General features: G+C 47.6%; 1 protein-coding gene across 1 annotated transcript in view; it reads right to left on the bottom strand.

Annotated features, from left to right (window-relative positions):
* Positions 1 to 657: 657 nt before the first annotated feature.
* Positions 658 to 19,264, bottom strand: part of SNCB (synuclein beta) — a 131,931-nt gene continuing 113,324 nt past the window's right edge. The window contains exon 7 of the mRNA XM_075342363.1: positions 658 to 1,559. Coding sequence (XP_075198478.1) covers positions 1,527 to 1,559 — 33 coding nt within the window. The 3' untranslated portion in view covers positions 658 to 1,526. The remainder of the gene's footprint in view (positions 1,560 to 19,264) is intronic.

Below are 19,264 nucleotides of genomic sequence, written 5' to 3'. Positions count from 1 at the left end.
CCATAGACCTATATGGGGACCGGCGTCTGGCCAAATACCCTTGTTAAATTCCAGGCCGGGACCGTTTTCTATTAACCCGGTCAGGCCTGCCGATCCAGGGTATCTGCGAGTCCGTCCATCACTAGGGAGAAAAAACAAGGTAAAACCGCTGAAAAGAATGGACAAGTTCATTCTTTTAATAATGGAGCAAAAGCCAGGGAGGTTGACAAAACCATCAGGAAAACCCCGGTGTGTGTGTGTGTGTGTGTGTGTGTGTGTGTGTGTGTGTGTGTGTGTGTGTGTGTGTGTGTGTGTGTGTGTGTGTGTGTGTGTGTGTGTGTGTGTGTGTGTGTGTGTGTGTGTGTGTGTGTGTGTGTGTGTGTGTGTGTGTGTGTGTGTGTTCTTTAATCTCATAGACTTTGCTGGGACTGTGAAGGCAATGTTTTATTAGCATGGATTTGCATAAAACCATGCTATAAAACATAGCAAAAACGCCCTGTGTGAACATAGCCTAACTCCATCATCGAGGTTCCTGTTGGAAATCCTACTTTGAGGATATTTTAAAAGAAAACCTGATGTAATGCTAAGCAGAGAACACTGTATAAGTGAGGTGCATATTTTGCTATCTGCTGCATATTTCACATAAGTTACATACACAAAAGAAATAGTATAATAACATTTTGGTTAATTCTTTTTTTTTTTATTACTTTTGCAAAATTATTTGGAACACAAGGACATTGAAAATATTCTGCATGAATTCTCACAGATATTCATCTGCTTTACAGAACAGTCACAAATAAGTTCACCCATTTATGTTTTAAGATATGTGTATATATGTATAAAAACAACAGCAAAATAAATATCACATTAGAACACTGAATAAACTATTCCAAAGGTCAGTCATCCACGACTACATTTTTTTTTGGTGTTGTTCCCTCAACTAAATGACCACCGTAGTACCGATGCACAAATTGATGGCAGTCATTTTGTTAAGAAGGAAAGAACATTTTTAGGTGTTTTGCACCATCTCTTTATAAAAAGTTAGAACATGCTTTATTTATGTAGGTAGACGTAAAAGAATATCATTGGGTTCAATGGCAGGTGGTTGCAGGCCCCCCTGCTACCGAACAAGAACACACATCAGAACAAAATAAATTATGAAAGACAAAAATTCACCAAAAACCCCCGGCAATTATTCTCCGGGAGGGAAACAGAAATAATTCCCCGGGGGCAATATGACTGCAAAGACAAGTACAATGCATTCATGGGTTCATACATTACAAAGGGCTTTTTGTTATTTTAAACACCAGTTTGTTTGGACTATGACTCAACGCTAAGGATTACCATACATAAAACCACTTCACATGAGGCTCTCTGAAGGTGGAGTAGAGGAAGAGCTCAATTTTTTAAGGAAAGAGAATGGGTAAACCACACTCTTCTTGGGATAGGAAAGGGTGTTAGGGATATGGGGATTTTCTTATTAGTATCTTCATTATAGCTATCTTTGTGCTGATGCTGCTGGTGGCTGGATCCAGAGTAGAGGGATGTTATGCTTCTGGTTCATATTCCTGGTAATCATCCTGTAAAATAGGAGATAACAGTATTAGAATTATCTTACAATACATTAGACATTCCCGCCATATTTTCCATTGCTATAGTGCATGTTCTTTACAAAATCTCCAATATTAAGTGCCCCATAGATATTAAACTAATGTTGATTGAAACCATCAATACTGACAGTTTCGGCTGATGGTTCAACATGTATGGAAGCGCCAGCTGACTGATGGTTGTAAGAGCTGTCAATAGCGCATGCCCACTTTCGGACTGCCCACCACCTTGCTCTTCCTCAATGTGTCAGCTGGCGGCTTTCTCATGGAGAACATAGGGTCACTCAGTTGAGTAGTGTTAGCTGAGATATCTGTCGGCCGGATGGTTGGCCAAAGCATCATTCGGCCGGCAGCCATCTAATGTCTATGGCCAGGCTAAGGCTGGGTTTTCTCCATCAGATGTAAAAAGGTCAGATTATGCTAATCAGATTCTGACACAAGTTTCATCAAAGATTGATCAGAGTGGAATGCGTTTTTCTCAGATATGGAGAAAAATAAAAAAAATGTTTATCTTTCCTCTCCATTCTGTGAGTCCACGAACATCAGGCTGCATTCAATGTCATCAGTGCAGTCTTTTTTTTTTTTTATGCACCCATAGTCTTTAATGGCTGAGTGAAATCCTATTCTCGGAAGCAAATTGTGCATGCTGTCATTTTATCCTTGGACCACTAGGTCCAAGAAAAAAAAAAAAATTGGACATGTGCACTGCCTCATTGAATACCATCGGTCAAAGCGTGATAGGGTGTTTTGTCAAATAGCACTCAGACTGAAAATATGGTCGTCTGTACAAGCCCAAAGGGTTACAGTAATAATTAGTTAGTATTTTTACTAAATAAAAAAAGAGGAATGAAAGCAATACATAGCAAAAGTGCATAATTCTGTCACATCTAAACTTAACATATTCATTTTGATCAATTCTATGACTAATACGTTTTATTCACATTGCTTATTTGTGATTTGCAGATTTGGTGCTGAAAATAATCTGTAGCATGTCAATACTTGCAGCATATTTGCAACTTTTTTTCCACTCATTGACTTCAGTGAAGTCAGTCAGAAACGCTTTAAAAACGCAGGTATAAAAATGTTTTTGTAGCATTTTTAGACAGTAGTGAATGCTGTAGAGATAATAAAAACCTATTTGGTAAGGCCTGTTTCACACGTCAGTGAAAAACACAGACGATTTTCACTGATGCATATGTCCCTCTGTGTGCCTTGAGTCACGGCACACGTGTGTTCTCCATGTGCTAGCCGTGATCCTTGATAGCACATAGAGATAAACCCACCTGTGCACGCTCCTGCTGTCCGTGGTGCTGAACTCTCCCGGATACTGTCTCTGGCCGCCGCTGTCTCCCATCTGCAGCTACTTCCAGGTCAGCTGTGCCATGCATAACTGCATATTCATGGGAATAATTAGCCGGGCTGGAAGCAGAGACAGCAGCAGCCGGAGACGGCATCGCTGGAGACAAGTGAGTTTAAAAAGCTTTTTATTTTAAATGTATGTGATTTTTCTGGTACGTCTTTCACGGATCACATCATAGTGGTTGTCTGTGGGACATCAGTGATGCCAGAAAAAAACGGACATGTCTCTATGCGGAAATCACGGACATGCATGTACGCCGCATGGAGACACGGTCAGTGAAAAATCACTGATGTGTGCGTAGACCCATTGATTTTAATGGGTCTGCGTATGTCCATGTTCTGGTACGTATAAAAACTGTCACACGTACTAGAATCACTGACATGTGAAAAAGGCCTTATGTGTAGTTGTTATTTGATTTTACACTTTGGTCACCTCATTTGTTTGCTTGGCCTTAGTTCTCACTTTGTGAGACTCCCATACCTTCACACCTTGGAGCCATTATTCATGCACCTTCTTTACTTTCTTTTGTTGTTTTATATACATGGTTACTTATGACTCTGTGCATCACACTACCTCTCATTATTTAACCTTCGTCCGGCTGAATAGGTACAATTGTAACTATTCCCTTTTTAAATTGCAATAATTTATTTTTTCGAAAAGCCGTAGAGGGCTGAAATTTCGTGACATCTCTGCAGTTTTGGTCCAGAATATATTGGCCAAATTTCAATAAAATATCTCCACCCCCTTCCGAGATAAGGGGTCGAGAAATTTTGGCAAAATTATGCAGCCTGACAAAGGTTAAATGTTATTTATACCACCAGTGAGATGGTTTGATTTCATGGTTTTGTGTGCCCTGGGTCGGTTTTCTTACATCCTACACATGGTTTTAATAGGTATATCGCTTTGAATTCATGTACCAATAAAGGATTTTTACATTAAACATTGGAAACAGTCTCTTTATTTCTCTTGAATCTGTAGAGATAGGTAAAAGATAGAAATAGAAAGACAGAGCGCAACAGATACATAATAAAATTGCACCCTGCGGAGCTTATTGGACAACCTTTTAGGATTAAATAAACATATAAAAAAAACCTTTTTTTGTTAACCATGAAAGGTAAAGCAGAGACCTGTGGGCTGATATTATCAGACTGAAAAGGTCCATGGTTATTGGGCCCTTCCCAGCCTAAAAAAAATAGCCTGCAGCTGTCCAATGAGCTGCACAAGTGCGATTTTATTATATGTTGAGGTTTTGTGCAATTATATGTCTATGTGTCTGTTTCTTTGTCGGTCTATATGTCTGTATGTTTATATATATGTCTCTATCTATATATCTATTACCTATCATTATAGCATTGACTAGTGTCCAAAAACGCTAGTAAAGCACAAATGAAAAAGGCTTCAAAATGCACATTTTTGCTGCTGCATTTTTCGTGCCAAGAGATGCAGATATGGTGCAGAAATTACTGCATCCAAATACTCAACGTTTCCACATACCCTTACTTTATATACATTTTATCAATTAAATGGTACACATTGTATTTTATTTTTAGACATAAAGAAGTTTGAATCCTCCAATAAGCAACTTTTGAACCCAACCAAATTGATAACGAACTATAATACAGGATAATTTTCATTAGTATCCCATAAAGACAAACAAGAATATATGTCTCCAAAATATTGAATTTTGTGCAATTAGACCTCAGACGTCCGTGTTTGGTCACATACATAAAACAAATTGTACTGGTGTCATCAATGTTTTCGATACGAGTTTCATCAGCGTTTCATCAGTGTCAGTTATTATCATCAGTGATTTTCAAGTATCTATATATATAATTGCCTTATTCTGTCTGTCTGTCTGTCATGCTCCAAAATTGTGTCACGGTGACATGTCCTTACGGTGACACAAAGCTGATTGGCCGCTGGGTTCGCCATGGCCCCGCCCCCCCCCACACAGATTGGCCTCTCGCCCCGGCTCTCTGCAGGCCCCGCCCCCTCACGCAATGCACGCTCGCTCTGGCCCCGCCCCCCGCACACATTCCCCCAACTGACACGGAGCCCCAGGTGAGTACACACTCACTCACACACACATCACATCCACACACTCACAACATCCTGGGATATCGCTTGCTTCTCGGCCGCGATACTGTGCTGTGAGCTTTCAGGACCTGCCGGAGGATCACATGGCCAGAAGCATGTGGTATCTCCGGATGTTGTGAGTATGAGCGCGTATGTGTAATATCGTCAATGTGTGTGTGCGTGAGTGTCTGCGATCGGGTGGGTGTGAGTGTATGCGATCGGGTGGGTGTGAGTGTATGCGATCGGGTGGGTGTGAGTGTGTGTGAGTGTATACGATCGGATCTGTGAGTGTCGGCAGAGGAGCACGGCGTGCTGGAGGAGGCTGGGAGGAGAGAGGCTGATCCTGGGGAAGGCTGGGAGGGTGGAGGCTGAGAGAAGAGAGGCTGATGTTGGGGGAGGCTGAGGCTGGGGTAAGCTGGGAGGAGAGAGGCTGATGCTGGGGACAGAAAAGGCTGATGCTGCGGGCACAGAGGCTGATGCTGCGGGCACAGAGGCTGATGCTGCGGGCACAGAGGCTAATGCTGCGGGCACAGAGGCTGATGCTGCGGCCAGCATGGGGGATGGAGCACGTTTTGGAGTCCGCAGCATGGCGGATGGAGCACGTTTTGGAGTCCGCAGCATGGCGGATGGAGCACGTTTGGGAGTGCTCAGCATGGCGGATGGACCACGTTTGGGAGTGCGCAGCATGGCGGATGGAGCACGTTTGGGAGTGCGCAGCATGGCGGATGGAGCACGATGGGGAGTGCGCAGCATGGGAGATGGAGCACGTTTGGGAGTGCGCAGCATGGCGGATGAAGCACGATGGGGAGTGTGCAGCATGGGAGATGGAGCATGATGGGGGGTGCGCAGCATGGGGGATGGAGCACGATGGGGGGTGCGCAGCTTAGGGGATGGAGCACGATGGGGGGTGCGCAGCTTAGGGGATGGAGCACGATGGGGGGTGCGCAGCTTGGGGGATTGAGCACGATGGGGGGTGCGCAGCATGGGGGATGGAGCACGATGGGGGGTGCGCAGCATGGGGGATGGAGCACGATGGGAGGTGTACACCTCCCCCAACACACACACACACACGTGCACTGCACAACACACACACACTGGGAAACACAAACCCCGCCCTACACAGACACCCACACACACAGACAACGCTGCACACACACAACACCCAACACACAAACACCGCGGCATACATAAATATACGCACTTACCGCGCAACACACACACTGCACAAAACATACCTTCCCCCAAAACACACCACACACAAACCGCGCAACACACACAACGCTACAGACACACAGCGCTCCACAAACAACGCAACACACACAACGCAACACACAAACAACACCGCTCTCACCCCCCGCCACACCCAGACAACACCCAGAACATGTACAGCGCCCTACACAAACACTTGGTAACTACACACAAAAACATCTATATATATATATATACAATAAAAATCATACATGAACTACACAATACGTAAATTCTAGAATACCCGATGCGTAGAATCGGGCCACCTTCTAGTCTATATATATAATTGCCTTATTCTGTCTGTCTGTCTGTCTGGCTCCAAAATTGTGTCACCGTGACATTGTGTCACCGTGACAGTGTCGTTACAATGACAACTGTCGGATTGGCCGCTGGGCTCGGCCTGGCCCCGCCCCCCCCACGGATTGGCCGCTCGCCTCGGCCTGGCCCCGCCTCCCGCATGGATTAGCCGCTCGCCCCGGCCCTCCGCACGCATCGCTCGCTCCAGCGTACACCGGCTCCCGGTACACATGTGCAGGGAGCCAGCATACGCTGACGCCTCGCCCGCTCGCCCCCGCCACACGTTGGCACACTCGGCCCTGCCCCCGGCGGACATAACCTTGCGATGCTGGGATCGTGACGGAGCCGGTGTACACTGGTAACCATGATACACATCGCGCAACTATAGGAAGTGCTTCCCTTACCCGATGTGTATTATGGTTACCAGCGTACACCGGCTCCCGGTACACATGTGCAGGAGCCGGCATATGCTGACGCCTCGCCCGCTCAGCCCCGCCCCCGGCACACAATGCCATGCTCGGACCCGCCCCCGGTGGCCCCAGCATGGTGGATGGAGCACGATGGAAGGTGTGCAGCATGGAGGATGGAGCACGATGGGGGGTGCGCAGCATGGAGGATGGAGCACGATGGGGGGTGCGCAGCATGGGGGATGGAGCACGATGGGGGGTGCGCAGCATGGGGGATGAAGCACGATGGGGGGTGCGCAGCATGGGGGATGGAGCACGATGGGGGGTGCGCAGCATGGGGGATGGAACACGATGGGAGGTGCGCAACATGGGGGATGGAGCACGATGAGGGGTGCGCAGCATGGGGGATGGAGCACGATGAGGGGTGCGCAGCATGGGGGATGGAGCACGATGAGGGGTGCGCAGTATGGGGGATGGAGCACGATGGGGGGTGTGCAGCATGGGGGATGGAACACGATGGGAGGTGCGCAGCATGGGGGATGGAGCATGATGAGGGGTGCGCAGCATGGGGGATGGAGCACGATGGGGGGTGGGCATCATGGGAGATGGAGCACGATGGGGGGTGCGCAGCATGGGGGATGGAGCACGATGGGGGGGTACGCAGCATGGAGGATGGAGCACAATGGGGGGTGCGCAGCATGGAAGATGGAGCATGATGGGGGGTGCGCAGCATGTCGGATGGAGCACGATAGGGGGTGCGCAGCATGGGGGTTGGAGCACGATAGGGGGTGCGCAGCATGGGGGATGGAACACGATGGGAGGTGCCCAGCATGGGGGATGGAGCACGATGGGAGGTGCGCAGCATGGGGGATGGAGCACGATGAGGGGTGCGCAGCATGGGGGATGGAGCACGATGGAGGGTGCGCAGCATGGGGGATGGAGCATGATGGAGGGTGCGCAGCATGGGGGATGGAGCAGGATGGGGATGCGCAGCATGGGGAAAGGAGCACGATGGGGGGTGCGCAGCATGGGGAATGGAGCACGATGGGGGTGCACACCTCCCCCCAAAACACACACACCGCCACACGCGCACCGCACAACACACCACACACACTGGGAACCACAAACACCGCCCTACACAGACACCCACACACACACACAGACAACGCCGCACACACACAACACCCAACACACAAACACCGCAGCATACATAAATATACGCACATACCGCGCAACACACACTGCACAAAATATACCTCCCCCCAAAACACACACACGCACTCCACACCCACACAAACCGCGCAACACACACAGCACCACACACACAGAACGCTGCAGACACACAGCGCTCCACAAACAACGTAACAAACATACAACACCGCTCTCACACCCCCCCACACCCAGACAACACCCAGAACATTTACAGCGCCTTACACAAACCCTTGGCAACTACAGACAACAACATCATATATATATATGACATTATATATATATATATATATATATATATATATATGACCTTCTAGTGTAAGAATAAAGTACAAAGCTTCTCCCTATACATTACAATGCTAATCACAGACAGCTCATAGATACAAAGATGATGCCATCCATGTGCTATACGTGATTTTCATGGGCCCGTTGACTGAATCAAGGCACATTTTGCACTTACTATTCATATCCAGAGGAACTGTGTCTATTATGGTATCCCATCAATTTAGTATTTAGTCAGAGATGCAACCTGTACAAGTGCCGGCACCCTTCTCTGCGGGGATCTGATACAGGCCCTATTCACTTAAATGGGACTGTGCTCTTTCTCAATCCTACCATATAGTTAGGGAAAGACTCTAAATTGGTCTCCGAGCTACATCAACCCATTGTCAGTATCAGCAGTGGTTAAGAACACACAATCACAAAATGACATCCTATCCTAGTGATATGTGTGGCGCCCTGGACTAGCCAGGTGGTCACAGGTACTACAACACACACCCCCACCCCGAGACAGGCACATCAGCCAGACACAAAATCCTTGTTGCCTCCCTCCAGGGGCTGATGTCCACACCAGGTGGAGTGGAGCCAGGCGGTTGGCCCCACCCACTGAGGAGTTCATGGTACTGGAGGCGGGAAAAGGAAGTCAGATCAGTTAGGGAAGTGCAAGTGAAAAGAGTGAAGTAGTAGTGGAGGAGTAAACTGACGGTGTCCGGGTGCGTGGCCCGGGCACTAAGAGCAAGGTTGGCAGACGGTGGTGGCCGTCTTCAGGAGAGGCAGATCAACGCGGAACCGTAGGACCGGGGTCGGGCGGTGGCCCGCCGGTACCTAACCGGGGAGCGAAGTGAAGCCAGCACACACAGGCAGGGCCTGCGGACCCCGACCAGGCTTGGAGTCGCTATTAGAGGTCAAATCCATCAGTGACCGGAACCCCAGGGGTTTCCTAACAGCCAAGACCCGATTGAAGGCAACCGTCCGACCAGCAAAAGGAAATACAGCTACCGCCACAGCTAGAGTTCCAAGGGCCAGAGCCTGCGGGCAAAAAGGCTCCTCCAGCACATATACACGCTGGGGAGCGGGTTACTGGTGGGAATCCATCGGGACTGAACATACACAAAGGTGCAGGGAAAGGAAGCCACCACCAACCGTCCGGGAGAAGCCACAGCAGCCGGCTGCGGGACCCGTCCATCCAGCCGTTTGGTTTACCAGAGACTTTGCGTACATTTGTGGCTGAGTGAGTACAACCGTGCCGTCCGGCACTGTGCTGCGCAGTCCAGGCGACCCTGCACCTTGCCAACCCTGCCTCCCTGTCACCTCACAGGGCCCCGGGACCACCAACCCCTGCCCACGGAGGGGGGAAACAACATCCCAGCTGCTCCCTACCATCGCTCCCGGGATCCCCGTCACCAGCAGCGGTGGTGTCCAACCTCACCACAACCCGTGGGTGGCGTCACGGACCAAATCCCCAAACCAAACTACCCCCGTTCACTCACGGGCAAGGAGCACCGCTCGAGCCCCCGGATCCGGCCCACCGCTCGAGCCACCGAGCAGCCATCGCAGCAGCGCCGGACCCGAGCGTTAGCGAGCGCAGCGCAGCGGTGTCCTCCCCGCCCGCGACATATGCCATCGCTTTAAAAGATGGGAAGCCCCCTATTCGCAGAATTGCTCTAAGTCAACTGTTGGTGAGGACCCAGTAAGAAGTCTTGCTCATGATATCATGATACAGCATCCCTAGCTGCTGTTTCTTTTGTGATACAACAAGCATTATAACACTCACATAATTTGTAGTGCACAGACATGCCCATTAACTAGTTCTGGATTAAGTAATCAGGGATTTGCTGGAGGCCACTAGAGGGCTCATAATGATAAAGAACAAGCTTTGGTTGCAAATGACTTACAGAATGTAAGCTTTCATCACTATCCACCAGAGGGAGGGATGGGTAATGAAATAACAGTGTGCCTTCCCTATTTTTAGCTGAGCTTCGGCTAAACATGTCCTCTCTGAGGCCTTATTTTCACAGATTGTAGTACCTGAGTCCCTTGCTGCATCGACTGTGAATGATACCTGATAAAGTCATCATATGTAAAACAGGAATTTCAAGGATCGCTAATGTATTTTGCATTGGCAAATTATACATATACAGTAGTGTTGTATTAAAGAGCATTCCTGTCTAGGGAATTTACAAAACTGCTGACCCTGGATCCAGCCCACAGATAAAAAAAATGTTATGCTGTTAAAGGGAACCTGACAATCAATTCATGCTGCCCAAGTCACAGGCAGCATTAATGAGAGCTTGGTTGCATAATTGAAGCTCGGTATGTTTTTGACTGAAACACTCCAGAGAAAATATAGATTTTGCAATATAGGAAGAGACCTGACTAGTTCCCGGACAGCTTCTCGCTGCCATGTTCCCTATGACTGATAGGACTCTTCCATGTGTGTACATAGGAAAAGCCCTGTTAAACAATTGGAGTTGGGGACAGGAGAAATCAATGCTTAAAAAAAGGATTTTTAAACTCCACTTTTCCTATGCTAATTAGCCCTTTGACTAGTCAAAGGTGTGTTGCTTCCCCAGATTAGTTGGCCCTCTTTCCATTTTATCATGCCCCTGTGGGCGTGATAAGATGATTTCCATCAGTCGGCATCATCTCCAGCTCCTGGACATCTCACACATGCCTGCGACATGGGGAAGATGTCAGGATGCATTTCTGACTCACATTTGGTTTCTGGGAACAATGTTGTCAGAGTATTATGTGGATTAATAGGATGAAAATAACATTTATTGAGATTCCCGGCTGTCACACTACTTCCGGGTCCGCTCATTAGATCCCAAACATATGCACTGCTTCCCCCACCCACCCTCTATGCTGGCATCTGTAATTGGCTGCAGTCAGACTGCAGGTATGTAGTAGCTGTCTGCGTTCTTGAATGGAGTTTAAAAATAAATGAATAAATAAGATGTCTCTTGGTCCCATATATATACCAAGGAACAGATAAAACATATGGCTACAGGCTGCAGCCCCCAGACGTTATCTTGGCTGTGTATATGTACCGCCCCTAAAGCCATCAGGGAGTTATAAGGTACTGCATCTGTGACGCCCTGACCGGGCCAGGTAGTCACAGATAGGGCCCCGCATTACACCGTTCCCTCACAGGAGGCAGCAGCCAAACACATAACATTCTTGTTACCTCCATCAGTGCTTGATGGACACACCAGGGGGCGGAACCAGGCAGTTGGAAGACGCCCACCGAGGAGTCTCAGACAGCCTGGGGCAGGAAAGTTTAGTACAGATCTAGTGTGGAGTGCTAGAGGTCAAGTGGAGAGGTGTGTGTGCTGGGGCTGTGTGCAGCTCCAGCAGAGGCGAGAACCCAAACTGAACCAGTGCCAGGGTAGGAGCCCTGGTACTGCTGGCTAGAAGGCAGATGGAGGCCTCTGTCTGCAGGAGCTGGGAAGATGGCTCGGTGGAACCGTTGTGGCCCGGGACAGGGTAGTGGCCCACCGGTACCGACCCGGGGAACCGACTCGGAAGCCGGAGCACAAAGGGGGGGTACTCAGACCCTGAAGCTAGGTCCAGAAGCTACTGGGGACTAGCTAATTCACTGATTGCGGCCAGGACTAGAGGTCCTGTCTCATCCAAAGTTCCGAAAGAAGGCAACAGCCCAACGAGGGGGATAGAACGCCAACGCCACGGCTCAGAGATCCCACGGGCCAGCGCCTGCGGGCAAAAGGGCTCCTCAGGCTACCACAGGCCGGGAGCGGACTCCTGAAGTTGCAAGCGCAGGTAGTCCACCATCACAAAAAGGTGCGGGAGAAAGACAGAGACCACCAACCGGGTGGGGGAACCAGACTGCAGCCGGCTGCGGGTACCGACCACCATCACCTTGGTTTACCAGAGACTCGTGTGTGTTGACTAATAGTGAGTACATCAGTGCCCTCCGGTCGCCCATCTCCCTGCCCTGCCCACACACTCCCCAACGGGTCCCGGGGCCACCATCCCTGCCCACGGAGGGGTTAGAACTTGCTGCCTAACATCTCCCCCGGGTGCCCTGTAACTGCAGCGGTGGTGTCCACCTTCACCACATCCCGTGGGTGGCGTCACAAACTCAAACACGGCTCCGGCCGTACACCTACGTCCCCAAACCACCAAACCCCTTTTGATCGACGTGACCGCAGGACCCCCTGGTCTGGAGACCCTCGAGCCACCCACTGAAGGTCCAGATCCGAGCGGCTGCCGAGCACGGGGCGGCACACATCTTTATCAGGATGCAGGGCCTACCCCCTGGGGACCCAGAAGACCTGTGCCGGCAACAACCAAACACTCCAGATCATCCCTGTTTTTCCCCAAATTCCCCCATAGATTGGTACCAGGCTAGGGTCGGACGAATGGATGGTCGCCTAGAGGTGGAGCCAATCCAGTCCACTAGACGACCAGGTGGGAGGGGCAGGCAGTGGACAGTCAGAAAGACAGTCAGAGTCTAGTTGTGACAGTGAAAGGGAGTAGACGGACTGACAGGAGTGAACAGTGACCTGAGGGTCCAGGCAGTTGGTTGCCAGAGTAGGGTGGAGTGCTCCCGGAACTACGCACCAACAAGGTACAGAATCCTAAGTCAGGCAAAAGCTCCAGGCAGACCTGATAAAATCTGCACAGTGAAGGTACCATCAAGGACCTCACTAACCTTGAAGTTCGGGACACAGTAGCAATGGGAGAACCGGGGATAGGACCAGAGACTCCAACCCCACAGGGTTCACGCTACCGTCATATGGACTGCTGTAAAAGACAACCATGAGGGGACCCCGCAGCTACTCCAAGCCACGGAGACCCACCAACCAAAGACAGGTGTAGGGGAAAGAAGCCACCAGGTCACTAAACCAGCACTGGGACAAAGGGGACCTGCAGTTAAGACTAGCCAGCCACGGGTGACCAGTTACCAGCTTGTAGTGAGTAAAAGAACCAGTTACATTGAAACATCTTCTTTCAATACCAATCTGCATCACCTATCCCCTGGGGCCTGGCCCTGTTTGCAGAGGGCCTAACATCCAGGCTGCCACTAACACCAGCCCAAGTAGTGAAAACTGTGCAGCAGCGGCTCCATCCACATAGCCGCAACAAGGCAAGTGGCGTCACAAGTGAACATTATTCAAATCCCCTGTAAATATCCCCCCTTTTAAAAAAACACCCAGGGCACGGGATCGGGCAACAGCCACGAAAGTGACATACCCCAGTCATACGCCGCCCGGGACCGAGTACACCATAACCCTGCGTGATACATATCGATATAAGAGGAAACACTTGTGGCTTTTTTTTTAAATTATTTAAATAAATATTTAAAAAAGAAAAACGTGCGGTCTCCCCCAATTTTGATACCCAGCCAAAATAAAGCTCGCCTAGCAGCTCTGCCGGGTCTCGCGGCAGCTCTGAGGCCCAGAAGCCAAAAAAGGAGTTTCTTGGAGATCCACACCTGGAGGCTTCCTTAAAGTTACTGTGTTGGCAGCTGCCATGATACCCGGTGGCTGTGAGCTCTGGTAACCTAAAGGAGCCTTTAAGAGAGCTTTTAAGAGAGTCTTTAAAGTTTTTTGAGTTCCCAGCTGCTGGGACATCTGGAGGCTGTGATCTCTTACCAGAGTTCACAGCCAGGTGTCCCAACAGCTGGGAACTTCAAAGAAACTTAAAGAATATCTTAAAGGCTCCTTTTAAGGTTTCTGTGCCTCTCAGCTGACAAATTGTAGGACTGTCAGATTGCGTGACTCGGCGCCACAGCAATCCAACAATCTGGTAGTCAGGTCACTAAAGGTCACACTGGGGCTCCCCGCTCTCTCAGTGAAACTAGAACCTGCTGCCAGCAGCAGTTTTCACTTTCACTGAGAGCAGCGGGGAGCCCAGAGTGTGACCTCCGGTGTCCTGATTGACATCAGCACTTTTCACCTCCAGGTCCTACCGCTGCCTTTAGTGTTTCTTAGAATCTGCAGTGAATGGTCATATTATAATATGGTCACTGCAGACTCTATGTAGCGGAACCAAGATTATCGTGGGAACTCGTGCGGATTATGTCGGACCTGTGGGCGTGTTTTTGGGGTTAATAAATTGGTGAAAGACGGTGTGTGTTTTTTTTTATTTATCATAAAGGATTTTTCTGTGCAAAAGTCGGAGGGAGCAGCTGGATCAGTAGATGAAGAGTGGGAGGATTCATGCAGGCACAAGTGACTTCCTGTTTCTACACAGAGAAGAGAAGAATTTGCTGGGTAGAAAAGCAAAGTGAGCAACTGACAGTACACAGTGTCATATATTATGATGATTGCAATATATTAAAAAGATAAAAACTTTTATGGGAAAGCATCCTTAAATAAAGGTGCTTTGTTTTTTACACTTCCTGGTATTTGGCTTTGACTTTATTGATACATTCATGTGCAAATTACATGCCTTTTTAGTGTGTTTCCGCAGCACAAACGTAAGGAGACTATAAGAAGACTTCATAAACTCACTAAAATCACTATATATATATATATATATATATATATATATATATATATAGTGTATTTGGGATATACTGACTTTGGGATAGTGGAGAATCGAGGCTCCTAAGCTGTCCCACAAGCTAAGTAACCACATGCTATCCCTAATCTCAGAAATACTGCTAATAATGGAGATGCCTAATTTTCCTTCCTGGCCCTGCCCCTGACCAGTACTGATCTGATTCCGCCTCCCTTCTCACTAGGGAGGAACAAAACAGAAGTGTGTGGAGACCCACATAGAAAGAGAGACAAGGGAAAACCAAAATTCTGTCACACAGCACGCACACATAAATGTACAGACCATAAGAGATTCAGGAGAAAACAAAAGCAGGAAGGAAGTAGAAAAACAGGTGTAAACTCCACAACCACTCCAAGCAATAAGTATAACCTAAGCACAAGTTTCAAAAGAGAGTCTGGTACACCACACCTCACACGCCAACATAGATTAATTTATAGAGGGCATGAGTAAAAGGATTCCACCAGCATAAATAGGGGAGCAGATGTGATAGGTCTCCCCACAACATGTGATTAAAGGAGCAAGCAGACACCATCAAACCATCGAGCGAGGTGTAACAATCTAAACAGAGCTCAATGCCGCTATGACAGTCAACAAAGTTTGTGCGAAACTCCATGTGTATGTAGAAATATAGCTCTGGCAAAAATTAAGAAACCACTGCAAAATTGTCAGTTTTTCAGATTTTTCTCTTTATAGGTATATTTGAGTAAAGTGTAAATTGTTCTTTTATTCTATAAACTACTGACAACATGTTTCCGAATTTCCAAGCAAGAAATTTTGTATTTATTTCCTGAAAATGAGAAATGATCAAAATAACAAAAAATGCATTGCTTTCAGACCTCAAATAATGCAAAGAAAACAAGCTCAATCATTTAGAAACAACAATACTAATAATGTTTTACCTCAGGACGAGTTCAGAAATCAATATTTTGTGGAATAATCATGATTTTTAACCTCAGCTTTCATGTGTCTTAGGCTGGTTTCAGACGTCCGTGTTTTAGGTACTACGTGTCACATCCGTTTTTAACACGGATGTCACACGTACCCATGTTACCCTATTGTGTGCTCACTCGGTCGTGTTTTCACACAGACTGTGTGGCCCCGCTATTTCACACGGAGATGTGCTCGTTTTTTCTCTGGCAGCACGGGTGTCACACGGACCGCACACTGATGTGATCCGTGTGACATCAGTGTGACACGGACTGGAGAAAATACGGGTTTTTAAATAAAAAGGTTTTCTATATTTACCCATTCCAGTGATGCTGTTTCCGGCTCTGCTGCCTCACGCTCCTGACCCCCGCTCGTTATTTTCATTGATTATTCACCGCAGTGAGCAGGGACATCACGGTGACAGCACCGCCGAGGACAGCATCGCTGAGGACAGCATCGCTGGGGACATTGCTAGTGACAGGTGAGAATCCTGCCAGCAGTGTGTGTGCAGGGACGTCCAGGAGGTCATTGGATTTCCCAATTAACTGTGATGACCTCCTGATGACACCCCTGCGACAACTGCGCTACAGCGAGTGTCACGATGGTGACTTCCAGAGGTTCATGAGAGTTCATTGGGAACTCCGATGACCCCCTGGATGTCACTGCATAAACTGCTGTATACTCACATATCCCCGGCGGTGCTGTCCTCGGCGGTGCTGTACCCAGCCTATCCCCGCGATGCTCCGGCTTCCAAATCCTCGGGCAGTGAATAATCAATGAAAATAATGAGCGGGGGTCAGGAGCGGGGCGCAGCAGAGCCGAAGATAGCACCGCTGGATACTTCTAGACAGAGTAAGGTAATCTACTCTGAGGAGTCTAATTTTCAGCTTTGCCCAACACCTGATCGTCTAATGGTTCGAGACCTGGAGAGGCGTACAAGCCACAGTGTCTTGTGCCCACTGTGAAGTTTGGTGGACGATCGGTAATAATCTGGGGATGCTTCAGCAAGGCTGGAATTGGGCAGATTAAACTTTGCGAAGGACGTATGAATCAAGCCGCATTCAAGGTTATCCTAGAAAAACAGTTGCTTCCTTCTGCTGAGGCAGTGTTCCCCAACAGACAGCTAGGTCAATCAATGTGTGGATGAAGGACCACCACATCAAAACCCTGTCATGGCCAGCCCAATCTCCACACCTGAGCCCCATTGAAAACCTCTGGAATGTAATCAAGAGGAAGATGGATAGTCACAAGCCATCAAACAAAGAACAGCTTAAATTTTTGCACCAGGAGTGGCATAAGGTCACCCAAAAGCAGTGTGAAAGACTGGTGGAAAGCATGCCAAGACACATGAAAGCTGTGATTAAAAATCATGGTTATTCCACAAAATATTGATTTCTGAATCTTCCTGAGGTAACATTATTAGTATTGTTGCTTCTAAATGATTATGATCTTGTTTTCTTTGCATTATTTGAGGCCTGAAAGCAATGAATTATTTTGTTATTTTGACCATTTCTGATTTTCAGAAAATAAATACAATTTTTTTTCCTTGGAAATTCGGAGACATGTTGTTAGTAATTTATAGAATAAAAGAACAATTTACATTTTACTCAAAAATATACCTATAAAGAGGAAAAACTGACAATATTGCAGTGGTCTCTTAATTTTTGCCAGATCTTGTTGTTATTTTCGCTGCGTATTAACATTGTGTTTGGAAAAAAAAAAAACATTCTGCCCCATGTTAACGCTACAGCCTCTCCTTGGCTGCAGCTGTCACATTGAATGGATCATCTACACAGGAGGCTGGGATGCATAAAGAAAAACGACGTAGAAGACCTGATAAAACTGGAGAAATCAAAGGTTGCAGTAAATATATATAAATTTTTGCCTATAAAAGAAGAAAAGAAAATGTTGTATGTCTTCATCCAAACTTGTATATTTATTGTAAATTTTAGCAACCACTTCTTGGCTATGTGAACAATCCTCAATAAATCTCCATTATCTATGCAGGCAGAATTGAAAAATCAGGTCACTTTCAGGCCTGAAAATAACATCAATGTGTTAATGAGATTAGAACAGTCTCAACCACTTTGCTAGGACTATGTTCTGTGTGAACATATCCTAGGGTATTCTTACTATACAGAGTAAAGCAGGCTTTACACACTACGATATCATTGCCGATATCGCTAGCGTGCATACCCTCCCCCATGTTTTGTGCAACACGGGCATATCGCTGCCCGTCGCGCACAAAAATGCGCACCCCCGTCACAGACTTACCTGCTCTGCGACATCGCTCTGGCCGGCGATCCGCCTCCTTTCTAAGGGGGCGGGTCGTGCGGAGTCACAGCGACGTCACACGGCAGGCGTCCAATAGAAGCGGAGGGGCGGAGATGAGCGGGACGTAAACATCCCTCCCACCTTCTTCCTTCCGCATAGCCGGTGGATGCAGGTAAGGAGATGTTCCTCGCTCCTGCAGTGTCACACACAGCGATGTGTGCTGCCGCAGGAAAGAGGAACAACATCGCTAATGAGTGTTAAACGATTTTTGGTTTTAGGACGACCTCTCCACGGCAAACGATTTTGGCCGCTTTTGCGATTGTTTTAGGTCGCACAAAAGTGTCACACGCTGCGATATCGTTAATGATGCCGGATGTGCGTCACTAACGGCGTGACCCCGACGATAAAACATTAGCGATATTGTAGCGTGTAAAGCCCCCTTAAGAGGTACATTTGAGAACTGATACCTATAACTGATGAAAATCATTTTGTAACCGTATATCATCTGTGACATTCAGCTATCCTTTTTTAGGTACATTCATACTGGACGTAAAGTATGTGGGGGAAAAATAAGCAATGAATCCACAACAAAATAGGCATTAGTTAAGGATTTGTTCCAGTTGTTGCTGTGGATTATAGCAAATGGGAAAATTTGTAGTGGAAATGCAAAGCATAAAATGACAAGCTATAAATTTGAAATCAGCACTAAAGAACACCATGCAGATAATGGATCGTTCTCTCATAATTATCTTTCGGTACGTGTGCTATTTCTTTTATGGACATATCATGGTCCAATTACAATGCCGGTGGCTTTTTATACAACCTTTTTTTCCCCAAAAATGGAGACATATCCTACTGTGAGCAAATTTGGCAATTCAAGTCAATATCCCACAAAAACAAAACAGATGGCATAAAGATGGATGGATGGAGCAGCTAAGATTTTTTCCCTACAGGTATAACGGAGTCCTAGGCAGAGTCATGGTCAGAGTGACTCATGACTCAGATTTGGAGGGCAAACTATGTGTTAAAAGCAGAGCAAACTTCTCAGTGTGTGGGGTCAAGAGTTTAAGGGG

Source organism: Anomaloglossus baeobatrachus, chromosome 4 (assembly GCF_048569485.1).
Source record: "Anomaloglossus baeobatrachus isolate aAnoBae1 chromosome 4, aAnoBae1.hap1, whole genome shotgun sequence".
Lineage (NCBI taxonomy): Eukaryota > Metazoa > Chordata > Amphibia > Anura > Aromobatidae > Anomaloglossus > Anomaloglossus baeobatrachus.
The sequence above is the reverse complement of the archived record's forward strand: the minus strand, read 5'-3'. Positions and strand labels throughout refer to the sequence as shown.